Source organism: Mustela putorius, unplaced genomic scaffold, assembly GCF_011764305.1.
Source record: "Mustela putorius furo isolate JIRA1106 unplaced genomic scaffold, ASM1176430v1.1 tig00000083_pilon_pilon_pilon, whole genome shotgun sequence".
NCBI lineage: Eukaryota > Metazoa > Chordata > Mammalia > Carnivora > Mustelidae > Mustela > Mustela putorius.
Window position 1 is genome coordinate 16,951,781 of NW_025421273.1, and position 26,160 is coordinate 16,977,940.

Here is a 26,160-nt window from a genome sequence, read left to right on the forward strand (position 1 = left end):
TGTGGCCTCATTTCATGAGCACAGTCACGTTGCCAGAGGAAATCACAGCTCCAGAGTGGGAGCTCCACAGCCAAGGTCATGGGGACCAGGATGCCGCACCCATGGCAGGCTTCTACAACCCACGGCCCAAGCCTTCCAGGCAGTGGAGGGAGGAAACACAGCCGCCCACACTGGGCCTCTGAGCCCCGTGGCACAGTCCAGAAACTAGTTTCTACGTTTACCTTTCTTGTCCTCCTGCCTGGTGTCCCTCTCCGGGTGCGGCCATGCTCAGCAGCCCCTGTGTGAGCCCAGGCCCGGGAGTCCATGCTCCTTTGGCCACGGGCCGTGCCAGGGCATCTCTGAGCAGGAGGCAGAGTCCACAAGGGGGCGGGGACCCAGCAGGAAATGCGACAGTCTGTCTTGTCTGAACAGGAAACGGGCACCGTGGGCTTTCCCCCGTTCCCAGTCATAGCAGCAATCCAAGAGTCCTGGAAGGGAAACTTGCCTTCTCAGGGATCACCACCGAGGGCATGGATTTTTCTTTTGGCACCTTTAATTTTCCCTCCCAATCACGTGCAGCGAGAGAGCACTGGGCATGAAGCCAGTGTACCTCCCCAGAAGTACAGAAAAGAACATCGCTGGTGGCAGTGGAAGCCTGGTGAGGTCTCAACCCTGTCCCTCTAACTGTGTCCTTAGCCAAGTCACTCTGCTTCTCTGAGCTACAGTGTTTACGAGTGTAAAACAGAAGACTGATCCTGCTTGAACAGTCTGTCTGGTAGTAATTCTGAGGCTCAGATAGAAAATGCATCGTGCTGGATGTGGGCATGACTGCCCTGCTGTTCTCCAAAAGATGGGGAGGCTCTGGGTCTGGAAGAAAAGGGATCTGCCCCTTGGTCATTACTCTGTCCTGTTCACTCAGCGTTGGCTCAGGGAAGACCTCTTTCTCCCCCAACCTGCACTGGTTCAGGGAAAGCATGAAAGAGGCAAGACCCCTCCATGCATACTCGACATCACAAGAATTAATTTATCACGTTCCCAATTTGCCCCAGATGTCAGAGAAGGACCTTTTATCATGACAGGTTTGGGACAGCCTGCCTTGGCCATTTGCTCCCACAGGCAGAAGGCAGAAACTGAGGCCAGCTGCAAAGGCATGTTTGGGGAACGAAGAACCCCTGGAGGGCCAGGGAGGCATCAAGTCCACCAAAAGACAAAAAGCAAGCAAACTAGGTTCCGCAGATCAGCTGGATCACTGAAGACTCTCTGGAAGAGGTGATTCCTGAGTAAGCCAGGGGGAATATACAGGCAGAGGAAGGGTGGGGGTTGGGAGAACATGAGCCAAAACCCACAGGCATAGATGCCCTGGGGTACGGGGTGGGGGGGGGAGCAGAGTAATTGAGCATGACTGGGTCCTGAGGTGTCAGAGGGGCGGGGAAGGGGCGGGCCAGCTGCCTCCCCGTTTCTTGGGGGACGCCCACTGTGCTGTCCTGATGGGGGCTTCATGTTCATTCTCGTTTCCTCCTCCGCTCCTTAGCTCGGGCTCTTCTGCGTGTTCTCCCTGCCTTCCTCATCGCTAACAGGGGGTCTCGCCTGATCTCGCTAAAACTCCAACTGAATCAGGTGATGGCCCCCAACCCTCGACATTTGAAATTGTTCTATGCTTTCCCATTGCGGTTGAAAACTCAGTAGGCCCCAGGCCCCAGGAGGTCAACACAAATACACAACTACAGTTGGGTGTGAAGGGGGGGTCCTCTGGTGTCTGGGAGGCTTCCAGAGTCAGCAAGCATCAAAGGCCCTGCCCGCCAAGCACAGCCTGTCTGCAGACCAGCAGTGGGATCCCAGTGTGGCCTCAAGCACCCTGTCAGAGAGATCCCAGTACACCTCTCCTGCCTCAGCCTCCCTGATTCAAGACCTGCTGACTCTCAGCTCCATCCCAGGCCAGCAGCCAGAGGAGATCCAGATCCCAGGGCTGGAAGGAGACCAGTCGTCCGAGCCTGCACCAGGCACTGTCCTCAATCCTAAGACTGGACCTGCACAGACTTCACTTTCCCTTTTGGTCCCGCAGCCTGGAGGTGGTGCTTGGCCTGAAGAGGTCCTCTTATTGGTGGAGTTGGCCATCCATAACTTCTCTCCTCAGCCTGTCCCCGAAACCAACCCAGAGGCGAGCAGCCAGGTCCAAAGTCACACACCTGAGAGCAGAGCAGCTCAAGTTCCAGGCCAGCCTCCCACTCCTCAGAGAGCGGCCTTCACCTTAACTGCACGGCCTTCCTTGAGGCAGGTGAGCGATCTCCAATTCCCGGGGCTTTCCAGGGTGACAAAACGAATAGCCCTACTTTCTAGGAAACCTTGGTGAAGGTGACAGGAGCTGTCCCTTCCTGTTGCCACAACTTAGCGGCCTAAAACCCAGACACAAATGACGCATTGTCTGGGTTTGAGCCTCTGTTCAACCACTTAGGATTGGTGAGCCCGGGCACAGGTCCCTCAGCCTCCCTGTGGGACAGTGTCCCCGTCTGTAACATGGGCATAACAGTGTCGACCTCATAGACTTGTGGAAGATTCCGTGAGTTTATACTCGAAAAGCCTGCCTGACTGTGGAAGCTAAAACAGCAGCTGGCTTACAGCAAGGCTATGATGAATACTCATTAGTACTGAAACCACTTTGTCCCCAGATAACATGCTCTATCCGGACCCCAACGCTCTCACTCTTTTCTCACTGTTTTCTAACCAAGTACCATCCTACCTGCTCTGCGTAGAAAGGTCTGGATCCCTATAGGAAATTAGTTGTCTTCCACGGTAAATGGGGAGGTCTGGGCCAAGTTGATGTCACCGGACAATTTCTAAGACCTGTTCCAGTGCTCGAGATGGGTCTCTTGGGGGCAAACATGATGCAGTGCACCTCCCTAGACCCCACGGCCGTTAACCAGGATTTCCCATAACCCGAGCACCCCTGTCCTGCCCTTCACAGAACGTGTGTTCCAAATGTGTTCACACCCATGATGTCACCAGTCCTCCGGCAGCCATCGGAGGAGGGGCTAGGCGGATGCACAGGAGGAGGTGACGTTTGGGAGACCTGGTGCCATTCCCAGATTTGCTCAGCCCACAGCATCACGTTGGTAAAATTAACCCTATCAAGGATGTGACCATTAGACAGACGCTTTCAGGTATGCTGGGGCTGGGGCCCGATCAACCTCGTCTGACGCTGATTCCTGCAAGCACACACTCATGCACCATTATTTATCGAGTACCCAATCCTGCCAGCTTCTCCTGGCCCTTGCTCAGGCTTGCCCTCTGACTACCCATAACTTTGCTCATCTGTCAGCGCTCTGCTCTCTTAGCAGCTCCCCTCGAAACTCCGCTGGGCCTCTCTCTGTCCCTCCGTATTCCATGTGCTGCTCACAGCTACACTGGCCGTGTCCATTCTTGCTTACAAGCGTCAGTCCTCATGTGTGCCTTTCCCTCTGGCCCGGAGCTCACCAAGGGCAGACGCTGTCTGTGTCTCTTGTGAGGTGAACTGTGTCCCCCTGCCCGAATTCATCAGGTGAACTGTTCACCCCCAGCCCCTCAGAAGGTGAATGTATTGGGGGGCAGGGTCTTTAAAGAGGAGAGTGAGGTAAAATGAAGTAACTAGGATAGACCCTAATCCGAGATTACAGGTGTATAAGAAGAGCTTGGGACACAAACACATATAGAAGAAAGTCCCTGTAAGGACGTGGGGAGAACATGGCCGTCAATACGCAAGGACAGGGGCCTCGAAGGAATCAACCCTGCCAACATCCTTGACCTCAGACTCCAGCCTCCAGGGCCGTGAGAAAGTGTATCGCTCTTGTTTAAGCCCCCAGCCTGTGGTGAAGTCCTGGAGGCCTGAGTGGGCTAATCCAGTGTCCTGAGCCTCTTTGGATTCCCAGTTTTCTTCCCACCTCACTCAGGGAAGGGGCCAAGTAGATATTTTCTGGAACTGAACTCAGACTGTCTGTCCTCTGCATGATGTCCTGAAGCTAGAAAGTCTGCTTGCACAAGATGAAAATTCTCTGCCAGGAAAGGCCAGGAAAGGGAAAGAAAGAGGAGTTTTTTCATGGACTGTCGTTTGAACAGAATGACTGAGATGATTGTACCACTTCCTACATGGCACCAAATGCCTAGACAGGAAAGCCTTGACCCCACCTCACATGAGTGCATACTTGGAGGGAATGGCCGTTTATCTAACGTGACTCTGCCATGTCCCTGGAGGACCTGTGGGGGTAGCTGGGCCCTCCCTAGGCCTCTGTTTCACACCTGGAGGTGGGGACAGTCACTCTCCACCTGTCAGTGCCACACTTCCCTGGCAGTTTGATAAATACACCTGTGTGGCTCTTTGTCTGGCTAAATAAGGTTTATTAAAAATCTGGACGTATTTTCTTCTGAGTCCTGGTTGCTTCTGCCACTATCACAGGAGACGAGGCACAAAGGGACCAGGGTTCAAGACCGCTCCCCCTCAAACCAGGTACACAGCCTTGAACAAGCTGCTTCATCCCTGCCTGAGCCACAGTTCCTCGCCTGCAGAATGAAGGTGGTGATGGGTTCACTGTGGTGTGGCCAAGAGAAGCAAAGAAGAGAGCTGGGTAAAGGCCCCATGTAGCACAGATGCTGTCTGGCTTTGGTTTTGGAGTCTGGTTTGAAAGAAGGTGCAAAGATCCTTGAGGAGGGAGAGCCTCTCTGCAGCAGGAGGACTGGGCCTTGTGGTGTGGGGGGGAAGGGTTTCAGTATATCCTCAAGGACTGAGACATCATCACTCTCACACAGCAGTGTCCCCTGGTTTGTGAAATGACCTCTGGAGTGGAAACCACCTCGCCATGTCCCAAAAGACACCAGCAGACTGTACAGTCACCATCAACCAAAATACAATACGATCAGTGGCCCGTTCCTAGTAGTACACGCTTTCCTGTTCACATGGCAACTTCCCACACACCTCGGCTCCTGTCCCCGACTCTGTCCTCTCCACCTGACCTCGCCTCCACCTACATCTCCCTGGGAGCAGCGAGGGGGCCAGGAGGGACAGCCCCAGCATCACCAGAACAGGGAGAGAAAAGGAAACCAGGACTGACCAATTTCTTTCTCACCAAATCACTGTCTTTGGAATCTGCTGAGTCCTTTTCACTGCACTTCATGGTGTATTTTTCAGATTTGGGGGGATTTCCTTGTTCCTAAGAAGAGAAAAAAGGGAAGAAGTCATTAGATACTTGCTTTCACCAATGGGTAATTAGGGGAGATGGCCCCCAAGTGTGGGGGGAGGGTTGCCTGCTGAGGACATAGGATGTTAGTGCCAAGCTCCCCTGGAGACCAAGGCATCTTGGTGCGCTTCTCATGGCTCAGTGTCTCCATCTGCAGGATGAACGACATCTGTGTTTCCCCCACTCGCTGTGTTGCTTATTAAATACTGGCCCCTCCCCAGAACATTCTCAACCAGATGGTCATTCTTATGGTGGGGAAGATCTTAGAAACACCAAAATTCTGTCCCCAAGACATGAAAATAAAAGTGGCGTTCATTAAAACCAAGTGCCAACCTTCCCTGTCAAATTGGAAACAGTCACCAAAATCGTAACCGAAATCATAGGCAAGACAGAAGTAGAAAAATGTGCAGCTTTTCTGGAGTTTGGAAATAAGTTTCTAGAGCCATAAAAAATATAGAGGCCCTTTGGCCCAACTACTCCCTTTATAAAAAGTTATCCAAAAGCAGTAATAAAGAACAAGCACAGATTTCAGCCTGTGATTGTTAACAAATGGGTCTCACTATAGAAAAACACACCTAACAGGAACGTTTAAAGAAGTTATGGTACATCCACATACGGAAACTCATGTTGCATTTTAAAACGATGTTAAAAAAGTAACGTCATGGGTAAATCTTACTTGACAAAGGAAGATCTATAAAAGTAGATTCGCCTTAAAAGTAGATGTACATAGTAACAAATCCATGCTATTACGTGATATAAGGACTTAAACTATGACCGTGTGTTTTTTTTATACAAAATTAAGATTTTTTTAAGTGTTGAGACATTAAGTTATTTATTCCATGATTATTCGTTAAGCTCCTAAAACCTACGTAAGAGCATGACAGACTTCACCCTGCTCTCATGGTGCTTCCATTCTAGAAAAGTCCATTTGGGAAGAGCATACAGAAGGCTCCCAGAGCCTGGGGAAGGTGGGGGGACAGGCCTGGCCCAGCCCAAGGTGGAGTAGAAGCAGGAGCCTGGGCGGCCCAAATGAGCAAAGGACGCATCACATATTTATGTGCAGTGAAAATAGATGCCGTGGAAGTAGCAAAACAGAACAGAAGTTCCTACTTGGTCATGATATTTTAGCCCATTTTATTCTGGTTTGTTTTCCTAAGTTTTTCCAATTTTTGATACACACGCAAACACGCATGCACACAAACCCACTTCTATAACTAGAAAAGTAAGTTTTAAAAAATTACTTTAAATTTAAAAAATTTTAGTTAAGTCTTTAAGGTGTCAGGTAGACATAAAACAAACAAACAAACAAACAAACAAACAAAAACAATTCTGGGAGAATATTTAGTTCTGATAGGACGACGGGTTCAAACTCCTGCTCTCTAGCTGTGTGACCTGGGGCAAGTTGCTTAACCTCTCTGTATCTCTGTTTCTTTATATGTCAAGTGAAGAAAAACAACAGGACATATGTCACAGGGCTTCTGTGAAGATCAAATGAGTCCGTGTATATGAAGCACATGGTAAATGCTAAATGGTCACCACCATCACCGGACACCCAGCAAATGGTCTCTGTGGAGCATAGACCGGTCATTCATTTGTCAGGGTCCTCGTGGAATGCCATTCTAAGATGGTGTCTTAGAACTGGTTACAAGAAAAAAGGAGTGGGAACCATCTGGTGTATGAGTAGGGAACCCTAAACTGCTTCAAAATAATTCTCGAAGGCTGAACTCGAATAAAGAATAAATAGAACACAGTATAACTAGACATCTTGGGCATGAGGTTCTAAAACCACTAGCCCCCTGTCTTCTCAATCTGCAGTAAAAATAGGGAAAGTGCTGCTATTGTAACCTCACCCTCTGCCAGGGTCCACGGCTGTGGCCGTGCCACTTACAAGTTGCGCCTTTGATAACCATCACCGGACCCAGGGGGCCCATCTGCCCCAGCCCAGCAGCCACAGGGTTAATGCCCACCCTAAGGGTACACCAGGGCTCTGCTCCTAGCCATCTGATGGCCTCGCACCCTCGGCTGTACCTAGGATTAAATATTTAGAAAACCACCTCTGCTACTGATAAGGAAAGTTTCTTGGGCACCACTGTGTCAACGGCGATGCCCAGCCATGCTGGAAATCAAACAAGCCTTGGAGAAATATCCTTACCCACCCAGCCTGTTGCAGAGGGTGGATCTGAGCCCAGACAGCTTCAAGTCACAGCATGGCTGTGTTGGGTGGAAGGACGGACAGAGGCAAAGAAAAGGTGCTGCTGACATCAGTCCAACAGCACAGGTGAGTCTATCCTCCCAAAGCCGGCTCCTGCAGGCTGGAGGCCACCTCCCAGGAAAGGCCTTCGGATTCTGCCTCCTGCACGGTTCAGCCCCTGGCTGACAGCCTGTCACCAGGAAATGCCACGTAATTCCTACTCCCCCACCACCACGTTTTTGATTGAGTAATACTTGGCTCTGACTTTATTCTTAATTTTCAGGGTGAGGTCTTTGCTGACTTTGGCATTGAGCTAAAGCTAACCCTAAAACATATTGAAAGGGAATGCAGAAAACAGAACCCCTCTGTGAGACAGAGAGAGAGGAGAGGGAGGGGCCAAGAGGGGAGCAGGTAGAATCATAATCAATTACATTTTTAGGTTAACATTGATTAAACACCATGCTGAGCACTTCATGTGTATTTTCTCACTTATCTTCACCAAATTTTGAATTTCAGATCCTTCACTTTTCAATTCCCTTATTCCAGCAGCTCGACGAGTCTCAGAGACTCTTGAAATCCTCCTCAAAATTGATCCGTGTCTGTGAGCATAACTCACCTGGTTCCTGGAGCTTCCCTCGCCTGTTACAGTCTAAAGAACAATGAGCATATGCTTCCTAGATAACTCAGCTCCACATATAATCCTATATAAGCCTGCGAAATTGTGAAAGAAAGCTGAGTTAATGATTAACCGGCATCCAGCTGTTACTGTACACACTCCGTGAAGCCTATCTCCACCTGTGAGAGATAAATGATTAACAGCAGACTACTGAGGGCTAACCCAGCTTATTAAATATGTGCCAGGTGAGGGTCAACAAGTTCTGGACCAGAGTCAAAGGCACAGGTAATCCCTCAAAACCACTGCTGATTATTAGGCTGAACTTCCTGGGTGTCAGAGGGCTTCTTGCTACTCTGAGGGTGTGGCCAGCGTGGGACCGGCCTGCCAGGCAGTGGGGAGGGTTAAGTGACATGACACAGAACAGCTGTAAAGCAGGACCCAGGTGGGTGCACAGCGATCTGGTCCTAAGCCCAAAGGATCAGGATGAAGGGTTTACTCGCATTACTCTGCCGATGTAGGAAGACAATCAGCCCAATGAGAAATACATGGGAGACATCGACTCTGAAATGTTGTACCTGTGGGCACTGCTGTTGTTGTTATTCTAGGAATGCCACAATGTCCTCCTGACCTGTCCCTCTAACACGAAAGAGATGCCCACGTGCAAATCCTACTCTGCCTTTAGGACCCTGAGATAAATGGAAGGCTGGAGTGGTGCAGAGATTCGAGGGACAGAGAGGCGAGGAATCCAAGAGCACAGCTGGGCAGTGTGGGGCAAGATCCAAGGTCAATCAAGGGCACCCACAGCTGCCTCCTGACCAGTTCACAGAGTGAGCCGATAGCGTGGGAAGTGAAGATGGGCTCCTGGGAGTCCCACCTACCTTGGCAAGGGGACTCAGTGCCTGGTTTAGGCCTGTGCTTAGGTCCTGGGAGACAGCACCATCTGGGGAGCCTGGAAAAACCCATCTAATTCCCTTGGTGCCAATTCAGAGCACCCAGGCAACCTGCTCATCCCTAATCCCAGTCTCCCAGCCTTGAGGTTGACAGAAGGGTGGCCTGGGGAGCGGAAGAAATCACCTGATCCCTGCAAAGCATCTACCACAGGTGTTTTTAGCAACCAACCTCTGACGTCTGACACAACTTGCACACCAAGATGATACTTCTGTGCCCAGGGTGATTTCAGCTGTGCATAAGGAAGTACAGACACACCTGGGCAGTGTGATTGTTCCCCCAAGTGTTTCAAAGCTTCCACAGTCATCCAGCCCAGCCCTTTCTTTTCCCAGTTAGTCACCCAACCTCTCTTTCTTAGCTACAGCAGATCATTTGCAATGCCAGGAGTATTCAGCCATTGGTTTACCAGCATCTGGATAGATAGTGTAACATGATGACTAAGAGCCTGGGATTTCATGTCAGACCTTGAATCCCAGCCCTGCCACTCCCCAGCCACGTCACATGGGACAAGTCACCTACCTGCAAAGTGGGGATAAGGGAGTGTTCATCTCAGGGTCGTGTTGTACAGATCAAACAGGACGCTGCCCTTGGAATTGCCCGCTGTGTAGAAAGCATGCGGTATTGCTATTGTTTGGGGCGTCTCTTTGTCTCTTTGTTGATCAATATTTTTATTCTTGTTTATTTATTCTTTTTCAAGTGTTTGTGGAGCACCTACTATGTGGCTAACACATTCCCAGATACTGAGAAGGCTCCAAAGAAGAGTAAATCTATCACTTCCATTGGATAATTCACAACTGAGTCAGAAGGATGAGCCAGTGGAAGGGACCTGCACTTAGTAAGCACCGACTGTGTGCTAGGCACTAGTTATACACAGCCTCATTTAATCCTAAGAGCAGCCATTAAGGATTTGTTAGCTCCATTCTGTGGCCAAGCATACTGGGGTTCCCAAGGTCACCCATCTTGCCTAAAGCACCATGACTTGTGGATGAGAATTGATGCTTAAAGAAAAACCACCCATTCCACCCCCTGCCCACCCTCTGTTCACTGCTGCTCTGGGAGGGGGAGGATGCCTCTCACCAGAAAGGACATGCACATCAGAGTGAGCCTCAGGACCATGGTGTCATGGTGTCTCTCTCTCTCTCTCTTCTGGCAGTACAGCATCCAAAAAGACTTCTCATTTTGGAGGGTCTGTCTTGTGGGTCTTGTGGGCACATCCCTCTCACCTTCTCAGGGGTCTTTTTCCAGCAATTATCCCATTTCCCTTCTGCATTATCAACTTCTCCTTCTCTACTGGATCATTCGAGGCTATATACAAAGGTACCTTAACATTACCAACTAAAAACCAAAAACTAAACTAAGTAGTATCGAAGGGGGGGCACCTGGGTGGCTCAGTCAGTTGAGCATCTGACTCTTGGTTTCTGCTCAGGTCCTGAGGCCCACATTAGGCTCCGTGCCCAGCAGGAAGTCTGCTTCCTCCTTCTCTCTCTCCCTCTGCTCCTCCACCTTCACTGTCTCAAATAAATAAGTAAATCTAGAGGCCTTGGCGAGGAGTGAAGAAACTAGAGCTCTCCTACACTGCCAATGGAGATGTCCACTGCTTCAGCGGTGGTGGGAAACAGTTTGATGGTTTCTCAAAGAGCACACATAGAATTACCTTGGGACTCAGCAATACTGTTCCTGGGTGTACACCCAAGGGACTTGAAAACAAGGGTTCAAATAGAACTTGTACTTGTTTCGTTCTCGGGTCTCAGCACCAAAAAAAAAAAAAAAAAAAGAACTTGTACTTGTATGCTCCCAGCAGCAGCACTATTTACAGTACTTCAAATGTAGAAAGAGTCCCGATGTCCATGAGTTAATAAATGGATACACAGCTATAGTCAGATATCCATGAGTTAATAAATGGATACACAGTTGCTGTCTATCCACACCTGGATTACTCATTCAGAAAGGAATGAAGTCAGGATACATGTTTACAATCTGGCAGAACCTCGAAAACCTTAGGTGGAGGTGAAAACCCTAGACACCAACAGTCACCTGTCTCGTGATTCCATTTGGATGGAATGTGCGGAAAAGGCAGACCCACAGAGGCTGGAAGCAGACTAGTGGTGGTCACAGGCTGGGGGAGGGGGCCAATGGGAAGCCAGTACTTAATGGGTTGGTTTGGGGGAGATGAGAATGTTTTGGCACTATACAGAAAAAGCAGACTCCTTTCTTCTTTGGGATTCCCTCCTGCTGCCTGTTCGAATCATGACAGCTCTCACCATCACGGCTCCCAGTTATACCCCAGGCAGATGGCCCATCTTTCCCCAGATTCTGCTGCACAGCCTCCAGACAGTTGCCTGACTCTCCCCTCCCCTGCCTTCTGCAGCTGCTCTCCATCCAGGGGCGGGAGTGACATCCTCTACAAACACCCAGTCTCAGGACCCACTCTGCTTACAGTCCCTGGTGACTTTCCTAGAACAGGTCCTGGCACGCCCTTCCCTGTGCCCAGAGTCTGATCCTCCTCGTCATTCATCCAAGTAATGCAAGAAGAGCGAAGGGTTGGCCCCTCCGGGCCTGGGTTCCAGCTGCGGGACTTAAGAAGGTCTTGAAGGTCCCTGGTGACAAGGCCCATGTCTGCCTTTCCAACTTTTCACTCCACTCTCTCCTTTGGACTGCACACACTCCTCACCAAAGCCTTCTCCCTTCCTTCCAAACAACACCCAGGTTCTGCCATTTTGGGGCCTTCGGACCTGCTGCTCCTTCTGCCCAGAGATCCATCCCCAAACTACTATAGGGCTGCTTTACTCTTGTCCTGCAGATCTTAGCTCACACATCTCCTTAGAAAGGCCTTCTCTCACCTCCCTGACTAAACCAAACCCACACTACATCAGTCAGCCTGTCTGCCTGTCTGTCTGTCTCTCCCTGCTTCCCTGGTGACTCCTCCTTGTCCCTGTCCATTCCCTCTTCCTCTCTCTCCTGCCTTCCCTCTTTCTTTCTCTTTCATTACCTTTTATTTTCTTTAACATACTTAATACCTGACATTCTCTTTTTTTGTCTATTTGTTTTGGGGCTCCTGTCTTTTCTCCCCAGCAGAATGCAACCCCATGGGGGGGTGCAGGGAGGGACCTTTTCTCCCATCACTGCTGTCATCCCAGTGCCCAGAACAGAGTCCAGCACACAGTAGGTCCTTCATGCATGTTTGATGATGAACCGATTGGAGAAGCCGCCATGCTCACTGAGCTCTCTTGCCTGCAGAAAGCTCCAGTGAGAGTGCTCGCCTTAGACTGACTGCTAGGGGGTCCCACCAGCACTGGGCTCTGAGTCTGACCCAGAGCTGCCGGCGCCTCGGAGGAAGGGAAGCATTCTCTTGTAAGAGTCTGGTGGCAACGGCACTCAGTGTCCAGCAGTGGGGGTCAGGGACCTCCTAACCAACGGGTGTTCTTGCTGCCTGCTTCCCACGTTCTCTGCATATTTCCAGAGTCTGGATGCACAGCCTCTCTGTGCATGCCTACAGCACATTTGCTTGGTATCATCTTGGGCTGCCTGGAGCCCTTGGGGAACTCTTAACTCTGACCTAAGGAGATGCGTGGGCAGACCTCTGCTTAGTTTGATCACCATTTTGGAGTAAGTTCGAAATACCAACTTATTTAAAAAACATAAACAAAAACAAAAACAGAATGAGAGTGGACTGTCTGGAGATTCAGTCCTTCCTCCTGGCTCATAAGTTTGGTTTAGGAGGAAAGAGCAAGGCTCTGACACCCACCATGACTGCCCCCAGCCAGCCGTGTGACCTTAAACAATGCGTTTAACCGCCTTGAGCTCAGCTTCCTTGCCAGGATCATAAACACGACAACAGGTCCCTATGAGGGGATTAATAATGTATGGACCTAATACTCAACACCTGGCAGAGACTTGTCCATTGTACCCATTTTTAACACTTGTAAGCCAACCATTTATGAAATTCAGAAGATCCAAGTAAATATTTATACTTAGCTGTTCATTCAGAGTTCCTCCCAGCTTCTTGTTTAGTTAACCAGAGTTGACAAACAAGAATGGAGCAGGTCCCGGGGAAATTGTGATCTCCAGGGAGACTCAGTGTGTGGCCCTTAGATGTCCAAGGACGGGCTGTGGGCCAGATGCCAGTTGGCTCGGACCTTCCTGAGATGCGGAAGCGCTCATCCGAGCGGCTGCTGGATTCTCTCCTGCCTCTCTGGCCGCCTTCCACAAATTCTTCCTTGGGGCCTCCCCCTCACCCTGCTCAGTCCGCACTGCCTTCCTGGGTGGCTCTGATCCCACCTGCCTGCTGACGACATCCCAGCCCAGGTGTCCCACGTTCCAGGCCAGCCCACATGACAGGGGTGCTTGGTGCCTAATAAGAACTTCAGAATGAAGGTGACCCAATGAAGCCGATGAAGTGGCCAGGTCAGTTCCTAACCAAGCAAGCCCTTGGAGGGAGTCATGTGTCCAAGGCCAGGGCGGGCCCCTTGGGCTGCACTCAACCAGGACACTTGAATGAATAACCAGCACCTCAAACTCACCCAGGTCTGCAGCCTGCCACCCTCCCCACTCCTCCCGCCCAAACCAGCTCCTCCACAGTCTTCCTGTCCCGGTGAGTGACATCTCCGTCCCACCTGCTGCCCGTGCCCCGCCCCACGGACCCAGAATCCAACCGCCTCCCATCAGTTCCTGCTCTTCAGCCCTAGTCCCAGCTGTCTTGGCAGCTCTGGGAGGAGCCAGTACCACCACATCCTGCCTGTTCTCCCCGCTCCTGCTCCTGCCCCCCACTTCCCCACAGAGCAGCTCAAAGCTCTTTATAGAGTAAGTTGGAGCTCATCCCTCACTCGCTCAGAAAATGTCCCTCCCAATAGCTCTGACCCTCTCAGTTTAGGGTTATATTCTCAGGACTTAGCAAGGGCCTGAGACACATACCTGACCCTTTCCCCCCCGCCTTGTGCCTGCACCTCCCCACTCTGGTCAGCTGGCTCCCTTGGTGTCGTCCAGTGGTTCTAGTACACCCTTATCTCAGAGTCTCTTGTGCCTGCTGTTCCTCAGCCCAGAACACCCTCCCCCAGATCTGCAAAGGACTCACAGCTTACTTCCCTCTGGCCTCCACCCAGATAGGACCCATTGGAGCTGGTCCCCCTACCCCTGATTTGAAATGCAAGCTCGTAATTAATCCTCTCCCCCATGGCCTCCATCTATCCTACCCAGATTCTCCTTTGTCATGGCACCAACCACTCTCTGCTGAGTATTTACCTGTTTGCTGATTTCTGTCCTCCAGCTAGAATGTGTAGCCCCGACAGCTGGGATTGGGTCTCGCGCTGGTCACCCTCCCTGCCGCCCTTGCTCCCGCTCCCACCTTCCCCATCCTGCTCCTGCCCTGGGAAGCCGGCCTTGAGGGATGGTCTTGGCTGACTCCTGTGCAACTAGCTGTCGGCCCGAGAGAAGTGTGGGCAAGAGATCAGAGGAAGTGGGCGCTTCTTCCCTGCTACCCCCACCCCCATGGCCAATTCAGCAGCTCTGGCAGTAGCTGTCCCTGAGTGGAGTCCCCAAGTGCAGGTCCTTGCAGGTGGCCGTCCTCCCCCACCTCACTTCTCAATGCCACTTCCTTCCCTTGTCCTCAGGGCCAACAGTAATGGCTCGGAGCCAGGCCATTCTTCATCTGTTCTTCCACCCCTACCCGCAACTCTGTAAAGTGCCTTGAATTGTCTGGGGTGGGTTCGGTTTCCTCCTGAAACCCTAGCCCAGCCGTCCAGTCATGTTTACTGCTGTGCCTGGCACCTACAATACAGTCTGAAACACGGAGCTTGATAAATATTTGTAATTAATTAATTAGCTGATTAATTAATTAGCAGAAGGATGAATGGGAGGAAATCAATATGCTACTTAAAGGAATGAATAGATCAATGAATAGAGCCATTTTGCTTCTTGAAGGAAAGAATGAATTAAACCAATGAGCTAACTTTTAAGGAAGCATAAAAAGAAAAAAAAAAAAATGAACAGAATCTGTGGGTTCCTTCGAATTGTGTGCTTAGCAGAGTTCTGAGTCTGTCTCCTGACTCTTACCTTGAAGGTTAATACAGGCCATTTCTCCCAGGCAGACTGATAAAGTTTCTGAGATCCCCTTGACCTTGGAGCACCTTCCTGGCCTGGCCACACACCCTCTGAGTTGTGCCAGGAGCGTTTGGGCTCACCCTCTGACCAGAGGCAAAGACTCCTTCCTGCTCTGGGGACACCCCCAGGACCCACGTCCCTGCACCCAGGAGAGGGAAAGCCCTGTGGCTTCTGCAGCAAGAGAGGAGCACCGGCCTATGAGGTTCCGCTCAGCCAGACTGCCCCGTTCACCCAGCTTCCAGCCAGCAAGCCATCCTTTCCTGGCCTGTGACAATGCTCAGGGTGGAGAAGCAACAGTGGACCTAGAAGGGACACTCACAATCACCTTAGCCTTCCAAAGTGGACAGTCGCTCTCCTGGGTCTGCTGAGGCATGGGCCGGAATGTGAGGACAGAGAGAAAAAGCCCAGAGCAACACATCCAAGTGCCGGGGAGCCGAGAAGGCGCAGGGAGTGGGGAGTGGACAGTCACCTGCGGCTGCTGTCCCTTTCCTACTCTCTGTGTCCTGAGAAGTGGCTCCCAGGGACCTCTGAGCAAGCAAAGGCACTTCCTCCGTGAGGCTGGGGTGAGGAGGGCAATTTCTCTCACCAAGTGAAGGGAAGCCAAGTTTTCCCTCCAGGGAAGGGAAAGTGACAGAGCCAGGGAGGGGTACCAGCAAGACTGACACCCCAGCTGATGGCACGGCTTTGCCCAGGCTGGCGGCACTTGATCTCTCTTTTCAATATGCACAGCAGAATGACCTCCTGGGGCTATCAACATCCCAGAGGTGGTGCTGGGGGTGCATTCTACCCTGAGAAGCAGCCGCCAGCGAGGCAATAAATAGATGCTTCCTGGCTGCGTTGTGCCAAGCAAACTTTGTTCTGGAAAAGAAATCCACCTTCTCCTCCATTCATTTATTCATTTACTTCTTCATTCATTCATTCAACCCAGGCTTGCTGAGATCATCCTGAGAGCCAGGCCTATTGTTAGTTGCTGGAGGCACAGAAATGGATCAGAGAAAGTCCCTCTTGAAAGGCACTCACTCCCAGGAGGGAGGCAGACACACAGCAGCCCGGGGACGTGCTACTTCACTGTTCGGCAGCCGAGTCCTGGTCCCAGGCACTGTGGATGGAGCCATGAAATCACACAGACAGAGCTCCCTGTCCTCGTGGAGCTTGCATTCTCAGGAAAGGTGATGGAAGGTAGACCTCACACTTGTGATTAAATGATAGTTGATTAGATTAGAGAGGAGCCATCAGAAAACCATAAAGAAGGAGGTATAGAGGGCTATGGGGTGGGACATTGCAAATGTTTAAAAGATGGTTCTGGAGGCCCTCACCCAGAAGGTAACATGTGAGCAAAGACGTGAAGGAAGGGAGAGCTTGAGCCAGGTGGGCAAGTTAAATGGTTACAACGTGTGTGTTACAAAGGCCACATACCCCAGAGGCTTACTCCGCCGCCTCCCAGAGGGACAGCTCTCTGGGTAGGAAGGAAAGGAGTTTCCAACAGAAGAGCAGCTCAGGGAGAAGGGCCAATAGGGGGAGGAGCAACCAGAGTGCAGTGAGTGGGTGAGGAGAGTGACAGATCTTTCCAGAGAGGGAAGTGGCCAAAAGATGGGCTGGGCTAGTTGCCTGGACAGGATCCTATAGGCACAGGGTGTGATGAAGAGATTTGGGTGCTGACACTGGCATCCTAATTTCAAACCGCAGCTCCACACCTGCTCTGTGACCTTGAGCAAGTCTGTTGACCTCTGGAAGCCTCAGGGTTTTTTTGTTTGTTTGTTTAACCCTATCTGTGAAATGGGAAGAATCACAGAACTCAGTCCACGGAATCAAGTGACTTGGAATTACATCTGTATTTTGTGTTCCTGCAAAAGAGCCTGGAGGGTGGACTGGAGCCTGGGACTGGGACGATAGAGCCAGGAACTGGTGGCAGGGAGGCACATCAGAGAGCTTGAGAACAAGAGTCTGCAAGGTCCTGAGTCACACATCCCAGAGCGGGATACCTGCAGGAAAGATCATTTACCCCTCTGTTCCGTGCATGATTCCGAGGCACTCTGGCTGAGATATAGACGTACTTCTGCCCCTCTTGGGCTTGCAAGGTGAGGGGATACAGATTAAAACACACACCATCCACAGTAGGCTTGCAATAGAGCACGTGGGGTCAACAGGCAAAGCTTGACCCTTGAGAAGCCTGGAATACCAGGGAGGGCAGTAACAGCAAGATGCCAAGCATGGCTCCCACCTGGAGAGTTTCTCAAGAACGTAGATTTCTAGCCCTGGCCCAGACCCACTGACTCCGAAAATCCAGAGGAAAGGTCTAACAAACGATGGTTTTTAATAGGTGTCCCAAGTAATTCTAATTATCAACAAAACTGGCAAATGCCCAACACAACTCCCTTTTTCTTACAGCTACAAAATGTGAGGTCCGGAGACCAAGCCATGGAGGCTCCGCCAGGGTGGCCACAGGAGGCAAGGCTGGAAGGCAGAGCCCTCTGTTCCCTGACTGCACTCCTCTCCTCAGGCTACATAACAAAGTACCCCAAACCAGGGAGCTTCAGACCATAGAAATTTCTAGAGGCTACAAGTCCTAGAGGCTACAAGTCTAAGATCAAGGTGCTGTCTTGAAGGCTCTAGGGGAGGTGCTGCTCTGTGCCTTTCTCTTAGCTTCCAGGGTCACTGGCCACCCTTGGCCTTCCTTGGTATGTGGTTGCAACTCCAGTCTCCGTCTGCATCCCTCAGCCTTCTTCCTGTGCGTCCTCTCCTTATAAAAACACCTGTCATATTGGATCAGGGCCCACCCTACTCCAGTATGACTCTATCTTAACCAATTCCATCGGCAATGACTCTATGTCCAAATAAGTTCACATTCTGGGATGCTGGGGGTTAGGACTTCAACACATTTTTGGGGGGGGAGACACGGTTCAGCTCACATACTCCCCCAAGCTTTGGCGGCTCCCCGCATGGACGTGGTTCTGACCCACCTGATCGGGGAAGAGTTGAGGGCACTGATGCTAAAATGAAATGGACAAAACAGGACTAATAGATTAAGAAACAACAAATGGGTGATGACTAAGAACCACCAAGTGGCGAGCAAGATGGAGTTGTGGGGGACATTGTCATTAGAGACTATTGGATTCAATGCCCCTCTAGGTGTCTGGACTCCTGGCTCATGTGGGCACTTTCCCCACTTAGGCTTATCTTTCCAGGGCTGTGGCCAGGCAGCCCAGAAAGGATCCCCTCAGGCAAAGGTAGCGTTAGTGAAGTGGGCATATGTCTTTGGGACCTTCTGAGCTCAGAGATGCTACTCCCCAGTGTTGCAGGTAGTTCGTGGGGAACTGGTGATGATAATGCAAACTAATAATAACTGGGGAAAAATGGAATTTTTTGAGAGCGTTGCAATTTATAGAATGCCTTTGCATTTATCATCAGAGATAGTCCTCCCCAGAATTTTGTGGCGAACTCATGAGTTATATTAACGACGAGAAGACCAAAGGGCAGAGAGGTAACTGGAGGTCACACAGGGAGTTCTAAATGAGTCACAACTGAACTGGGTTTCTTGGTTCTCAGCCCGGGCCTCTCCCCACGTCTCCCATGACAAGACTTCAACACTCCCCACGGCTTTTCCCTTCTACGGTTTCCAAAGTCATCCTGACCAGTCAGTCCACCCACCCACCCATCCATCAGTAAGTATACAAGTAAGTAAATGGCTATATTCAATAAAAGTATTATTTACTCCAGCTACTGGTTCATTTGCATTGTCTTATCTCTTTTCAGTGGCAATGGCAACCCAGGACGTGATGGTGGCAAGTACCACCCCCGAGGTGGGCAGGCTGGAATAAAGAGCTGGCACCATCACCCTTGGGTGGGGTTCTGCCAGACAAGACCCTGAGAAGGGATGCTCAAAGGAACAGAGGTCACCTCCGCTCCCATGACCGGCTTCAACCGCTTCCCAGCATGGCTTCTTTCCAGCTAAGAGAGCCCACCACTTCCTGGAGAGCTCTCAAGCCAGGGTATCTGGAACTGAGTTCAACTGAGAGGCTCATTTTACAGGTGTCGGGGAGAGCCCCAGGTGAGAGGTTGGTGCAGAAGCAAAGATGGGAATCAGTAGGCATTGCATTGGTCCTGTGACAAGTAACCACTTGTTAGTATCAGGAGCCTACCCTGTGCCAGAGCCTGAGATACACTCTCGAGGGCCATCCCCCTGATCTTCCTGCAGGAACCCATTTTCAAAATGCAGACACTGAGACTCAGAGGCTAAGTGGCTTGCCTGCTGCCTGTAGTGTAGACACTTGCCGGGGTTGGGGGGAATGGTCACTCAGCATATGCAGTTTTTCTTCCTCTTTAATTTCTCTGCAGTCTCCCAGCTCCTACTGTGGCCAGACTGCAGGCACAGAAGGCAAAAGTTTTATGGAATTCTTCAGATGCCCATCAATGCCTTCTGGGCAGCAAATATTGGAGATTCTAGAAGGGAAGTTATTCACTGTCCCGCTACCCGTCTGAACACGAAGCTCACCTGTGAAGTTACCAACCAGGAAACAGTCCTGCCACACAGACTCTTATAGTCTGTTCCTGGTTGGGGCATTCTTCCTACTTGTCTATCTCCTTCCTGTCCTAGGGAACTGGGTTGGACATGCCCCCTCTCCTTCCCCCAGGGAGTCCCCAGGGCCCCCAGAATTACAGCCTCTCTGCCCCATGCTGCTCTGGAGTGAATGTTGGCTCAACACCTTTTAAGTGTCAAAGTGGGGATTGGCCGACTTTGGCCGGTCAGCGTCCCCCTCCCTCTCCTGTTGGGCAGACCGCAGAGTGCTTCCTTCCCTCCTGGGCATGGCCTTGACCTTCACAAAATGCATGGATCCTGAACAGCCTTCAGAGAACCAGGGCCGGCAGGCTGATGAGAGCAAAGATCTATCTTCCAGGTCTACCCCTTATGATTCCAATTTAATGAATCTGGCATGGGACTAGGCGTCTGAAATTTAACGAGCACCGACCCACCCCATCTGCAGCTGATCCTGACATGTGGGCCTCAAACAGACCAGGGGCTTCTCTGTGTTTTTCCAGCTTCAGCCTCAGCTTGCCACCTTGATGATCCATTACTTTGAGTTATTTCTATTTTTTTACCCAGCTTTGCCCTAAACCAGCAGTTCTCAGTCTGGCTGTTCACACAAAAGGGGCTTGCAGAATGTTGTATGGAATCTCAAAGCCAGGGTCGACCCCTCTGTGGGCTGTGGCATTTGAAAAGCTCCCTGGGCGATTGTAAGGTGTGGCCATGGTCAAGGACCACTGCCTTAAGCAATGATATGCATACAATCTAATGGACCTTAAAGTATAGGCATAAACGTGTCAATAAACGCATGCTCACGCACAACCAACCCAAAAGCACCATGAGTTCCACGCTTTGAGAAACCCTAGTCTAAGACAGAAAGGAGCTTCTGGTATCTGGGGTCCACGTTCAAAAAAATAACTCCTCTCACTGAGACTCCGAGATGTACTACACTTCCCCGGGTCACGGCCTGTAAATGACCTCGTGATCCCACAGCATGGTCCCCTACTGCAGGACACCGTTATCATCCCTAGTTTACAGATTTGGAAACTGAGGCTTAGAGGATCAAATGCTGGCTCCTCTGTTCCTGGAAGTTCGTTCAGAGAGTCTGACGCCCGCTTCCGGGTCCCGAACAAGACACTTTCTCCACCGTTCCAGGGGCCAAGAGGCGAGCAGCCCTGCCTTTTTGCAGGGGCCAGACTGAGGGCCGACGGGACTCTAGACGTGTACTGGTTTGTGCCAGCAGCCAAGGAAGAGGCTTGCCAAAGGATGGGCGTTGTGGGTCAAGGGCGTGTGGTTGAACACCACCCTCCACAAACAGGCCAGTTTCACCATGCTCACCCCCGCAGCCGTTTCAGGCCTCCCTCTGGTTTCTTCTAAGATTAGAAAAAAGGAATAAAATCTCATCTCTTTGAGAAGTCAAGACTTCGCCTGCATTATAAAGATCAGATTTATCATTATTCACTCGTTTGTGTAGCTAATTGGCTGGCTTACGACCGTTAGGTCCTGGCAAATCCTAATTGCACAAAAGCACTTTGGAAACAGGCTGCTTTGCTTGCTGATCCTAAGTAATTAGTTTCTGATTTCCTGACTTGCTAAAGACCAGTGAGACACGCTATATATTTTCCAAAGCAAGGAAGGAAACCTCTCTGCTCCCAGGTGGTCCACAACGGCTCTGTGTTTCGAAGCTCACACTCTGGGGGTTCCAAAGCATCTCCTTATGGGCAAAAGAAGATGCTGACAAGAATCCCCCAAACGTAGTTTGTTTCCAAAGGAAGCAGTGCATGCTTCTGGTTATGCAATCCTAGAATATCAGCCCTCGCAATGAAGAGAATCAGGGGAGTCATGACACAGAACTTCATTTTGGAGATGAAGAAACAAATGAGTCAGAGTGACGTGGCTAGTTAGCAGAACTGGAGGGGGAAGATGCCACACAGCCTGAGGCTGACTTGATTCTGGATTCCCAGTGCCACGGACACTGAGATGAATAAGGTTTTGCTCCTGTCCCCTAGGAATGCACCATGGGGGGTGGGGGGACGATCACAGACATAGAATGTTCCGACACACTTTAAAAGAGGCAAAACGGGGTTCTGAGAGGAGGCATGCAGCTGGACTGTTTGGGGTTCACCCACTCATCCATTCCTTTATTCATCCATTCCTTCATTCAATGGTGTGTGCCGAACACCTGCTCCATGTCAGGCCCACTCTGCTCTAGGAATTATGGCCCCAGAATTGAACAAGACAGAAAGAGCCCAATTTCCTGGCCCTCACACATAATGGGGTATCAAACATGACACAACTGCACAGTCATGTAGATGTTTAGGTGCAGTTATGGAAAATTCTAGAAAATGGTGTAAGGTGGTATGAGAGGCAACACCAGAAAATTCTGACCTCAGCTTAGGAGTAACCATTAGTCAGACATGTGTGGAGGTGGGATGGGGGTGGTGTACCAGTCCAGGGGGAAGGGGCAGCAGGCGGGAAGGCCCGGGCGGGAAGGAACTTGTGTGTGAGGGTTTGAGGGACCACGGGGCTGGGCCTGGCCTGCCTTGTAGATGAGGTTAAGGATGCGGGGTTGAATCCTAAGAGGGATGGGAAGGATTGAAGGTCTCTAAACTTGGGCAGGGGGTTGAGCGGGATGACAAGGTCGGCGACTTAGGCAGCCATGTGGCTGGGGTGTTAGCCCTGGGAGGACACAGTCTTGTCCGCATGAGAGACGATGGAGGTTTAGAAGAGGGTGAGGCCGGCAAGAGTGACTCGCTCACACGGCGGTTCGAGGATCGCAGGAGACGGCGCATGCCGCTGGCACACGGCGAACAGGGGGGCTGGCTTGGCTGCCATCACCATGAGGCCCGTGTCTTCTGACTGGGCTGACGAGGCGCCAGGATGGTCCTTCAGACTCTCCGGGAAGGGTCCTGTAGGAATGAGAGCAGCGCAGAGACTGGCTGCGGACACACTGGGCAGGGCTCCAACACACTGGGCAGGGCTCCAATTCTGAGGGCTTAGCCCTGTGACCCTGGACAGGCCACGGAAGCACTCTGAGCTACGATTCCCTTTTTTTGGAAAGGGAAATTCTAACCTCTCCGAGCAGGACAAGCGTGGCCATGAAGGAAGACTCAGAATGAGGCATGGTAGAGCATTTGAGGAAACCTTACCCCCCACCCCTCTGACACACACACACCATTTTTGGTAACATATTCTCTCCATCCTCTTCGAGTGCCCATGAGTCTCTGAATGTCTGACTCAAGTTCCTCCTTTCGTTCTGTGCTCCATGAACATTGAGATGCTGCTCGTCGTTCTTGGCTTGTCAGAACTGCCTTGAGTGTCTTGTGTTACATGATGTTACTGGAAAGCCCTAAGGTAGTTTGTCTGGCAACAGATGAGACGCGTAAGTCAGGTGTGTGGCTGTGAGACCCCACTCTGTCCCCCCGTCCTGGTGTGCCACTCCCACACGGCTTTGCCGGAGACTCGTGTCCACCTAGCCGTGGACTGCCTCCCTGGGTCTCGGACTGAGGCTGAGTGGATCCGGAACTCGGTTCTCCATCCTCTCCCTCATCTCTGGGTCACAATCATCTCTCTAAACTCAATCTAAGTCTTGCTCCCCCCGCCCCCCGCCAAGGAACCCTCAACATCAACCCCAAAATCTTCTGGTTATAGTGTTTCCTGTTTTAAAAAATGGAGAAACTAAGGTTCAAACCTTTGGTATACAAAAGGCCTAAATTCTTCAGCAGAACATGTGAGTCTTCCTTCCCTTGGCCTCGCGGTTCCTGCCTAGGCTGCAGGAACCAAGAAGTAGCAAAGGCAGGGTTTGGAACTGCCCCCACCCCACCATGGCCTACATCATGAATAAATCCTACCACTCTCACCACTGGCCCAGTTACAAGCTTTCATGGGACCCAGGCAGCCAAGTTGCTAACTGCGGTGCCACCTGTTAGCCCTCCCTCAATTCTGCAATGTGTGTGCATCTGTCCCATTCCTCTGCCCTCTCTGCTGGTCACACAGAGGAATGACTCCTTCATCCAGTCCCAGGTGTCTGCACTTGAGGTTGCCAGCACAGAGTCCCTCCTGAGCCCAAGGACTCAGGGATGAAGTTGAAACGGCAGTCTTCTCCTTTAGTGATTGGCATTTTTAATCACAATGGAGGTGGTGATGAGAGCAGAAAAGGGGAAAATATGAAAATAGGATAGATTTCTTCTGGAGCAAGTTTCTGGACCGGCCAGTCCCACAGCCCAGCTCGGCAGGGGCCGGGTACCTCCAAAAGGTTAGCGTTCCTAAAATAGGTTCACTGAGAAGCTCGGAATGGCCATAACCTTTCTCCATCTCTAAGGGACCAAGTCTTTGTTGGTTTTCAATGAAAAGGATTGGACTGTGAGCTCTGGCTAACATTCACCAGTAGAGTCATCCCAGTAGACCCTCTGAGGCATCCAGAACGTGTTGTTCTAAGGATCCATGTGTCCCTCCCAGCTGACCATGGTCAGGGCAAGGGGTGTTTATTATTACCCAATATAAAGCAGAACAGTTATGAGCACAGAGGTGAGAGATAGCTGCTTCCCGGCTGCTCACACCTTTGGCCCTATGGGAAATTCCCTTGGACCAGCTTGGTTTGCTCAGGCTGCCATAACAATGACACTGTAAATGCATGGCACAAACCATAGGAATTTGTTTTCTCACAGCTCGGGAGGCTGGAAGTCTGAGATCAAGGTTCCAGCAGGGTTGGGTTCTGGGGACAGATCTCCTCCTGGCTCGCAGATGGCTGCCTCCCTCAGGGTGTCGTCCACTGGCGGACAGGGAGAAAGGGCAACTTCTCTGATGTCTCTTCTTGAAGGACACTCATCCTATCAGAGCAGAGTCCACCCTTATGGCCTCTGGAACCTTAATCACAGCCATAAAGGCCATATCTCCAGGTAGAGTCACAGTGGGGGTCAGGACTTCAACAGAGGAACTGGGGGGTTGGGAAGGGCGCACAGATCCAGTCCACAACACCGGCTGACCAAGCAAGAGAGTAATCGGAGCTGATCGTGCCTACATCAGCTTGGCAAGGGTGTAAGCCCAAATGAACCGCTGTTGACCTGCAGCCACTCAGAGGTGGCCTGAGAGATGACGGCTGGGGAACAGCTCCCCATGGCCAGAGCTTCAGGCGGTGCATCTGGTCATCCACTGCACGGCCTGAGGTTGGGATGCACAGTGTGACGCATGAGGCTCTCTGGAACCTGGCCCTCACATGTAACTCTCCAGCCTCGCATCTCCTGGCTTTCCATCCATGCTGCATGCACCATTTCCTCCTTCCCTGGATAGTTTGAGTCCTTCCCCAGACTGTGCCTGGCCCAGATCCCTCCTCCACATGCTGCTCATGCTTCAGGACTTAGTTCAAATGTCCTTTCTTGGAGCGAACTCCCCTCCCCTGAATCAGTGGGTGTTCCTCTGCTTGCCTGGTTTTCTATTTAACGTAACTCTTGGTTTTGTGATGCATGCTACAGTTCATTATAAACTCTATTCCTGACCAGATCACATGCACCTTGAAGGCCCGGGCATCTGTAGGCTGACCGCTTGAAATTTGTCTTTCTGATTCAGAACACTTTCCCAAGTTCAAACTTTTTCCCCCATCCTGGGTCCCCTGTTGCCCTATTATCCCAGTAAGCAGCTCTCCTAGCATCCTTCGGCAGCTAGAAGCCTTGGAAGCTTCCTGGTTCCTTCTGCTTCCTTTTTGATCATGCATCCTTCTCATTGTGCATCCATAATGCTCACTGGCTCTAGATCCAAACTACCTCTCAGCATTCCCTCATCTGTCACCTGGCTGCCAGCTGCTCTCAGCACCTCTCCTGCAGGGTCAATGCCAGCTTCCCATTGCACTGCAAGGATGCTCTGCACGGTCCCCATGCCCTGCCTTTCTTCCTCATCCAGCTGCTGGTTTGCATCCTTCCTGGGGCTTGTCACCCTTAAGATCATTCTGTCGCCTGGCATTTGCTGTGTCCCCCAAACAGGGACTGTATGTCTGTCCCTGTCACCGCTGTACCCCCCCAACACTCAGCCCAGTGTCTGCCTCATAGAAAGTGCCCCACAAAATCTCAGTGACCTAGTGCTAAAGGCGCAATGAAAGGCTGGCTGAGCTATCATGGGAACGTGCTCTAGAGCGGCACACGGATGAGGACAGGACCAGCCCACAACACGAGAACCAAGCACCAATACTCATGTTTCCAAGCACCAGTCCATGAAGTCAGACATAGTGCTAATATGTGCAGTGCCAGGGGCAGAGGAAGGAGAGGCAATCTGTGCAGTGAGGAGCCTGCACGGAGGTGACCTTCCTTCGAGGGTCTGTTCCAGCGTGCCGTCTGGAAATCATTGGCAGGTGCATGGCTGTCCTGGAGCAGTACTGAGAGCAGAGCCAAGGTGCTCAGCCAGGACATTTTAGACTGATTCCTTCTGTGCAGATTGTCTACTAGGAGGCCAAGGAGGACATGGGGAGCGCACCCCATCAGCCCATCCAGCGAGCATCTGACAACTTCCCCCGACCCAGTGTTTCCCTCCCCTGATGCTTCATGATCACTCCTTCTCCTCTCCCTGTTTTGTCCTATTTAAATGCTCACATACAAAAACGGAGGCCTGGCTACTT

The 26,160-nt window shown here is 51.2% G+C and overlaps 1 protein-coding gene and 1 long non-coding RNA gene across 7 annotated transcripts in view; one reads left to right on the forward strand and one right to left on the reverse strand.

Moving 5' to 3' along the window:
- The window catches only part of SLC2A9 (solute carrier family 2 member 9), a 231,412-nt gene that overhangs the window by 198,632 nt on the left and 6,620 nt on the right, over positions 1–26,160 (reverse strand). For 3 of the 6 annotated variants that reach the window (XM_013044751.2, XM_013044752.2, XM_045075600.1), the window contains one exon: positions 5,058–5,156. In XM_013044751.2, the coding sequence (XP_012900205.1) occupies positions 5,058–5,120 (63 nt within the window). In that variant the 5' untranslated portion in view covers positions 5,121–5,156. Of the gene's footprint in view, positions 1–221; positions 450–5,057; positions 5,157–26,160 lie in introns of those variants that run through there. The other 3 variants (XM_013044754.2, XM_045075611.1, XM_013044748.2) reach the window with 2 other exon arrangements.
- LOC106003581 lies at positions 522–5,415 on the forward strand. Its single transcript, XR_006605413.1, has 4 exons — positions 522–637; positions 1,096–1,259; positions 2,042–2,254; positions 2,942–5,415. It is a non-coding gene; the product is annotated as an uncharacterized LOC106003581 (long non-coding RNA).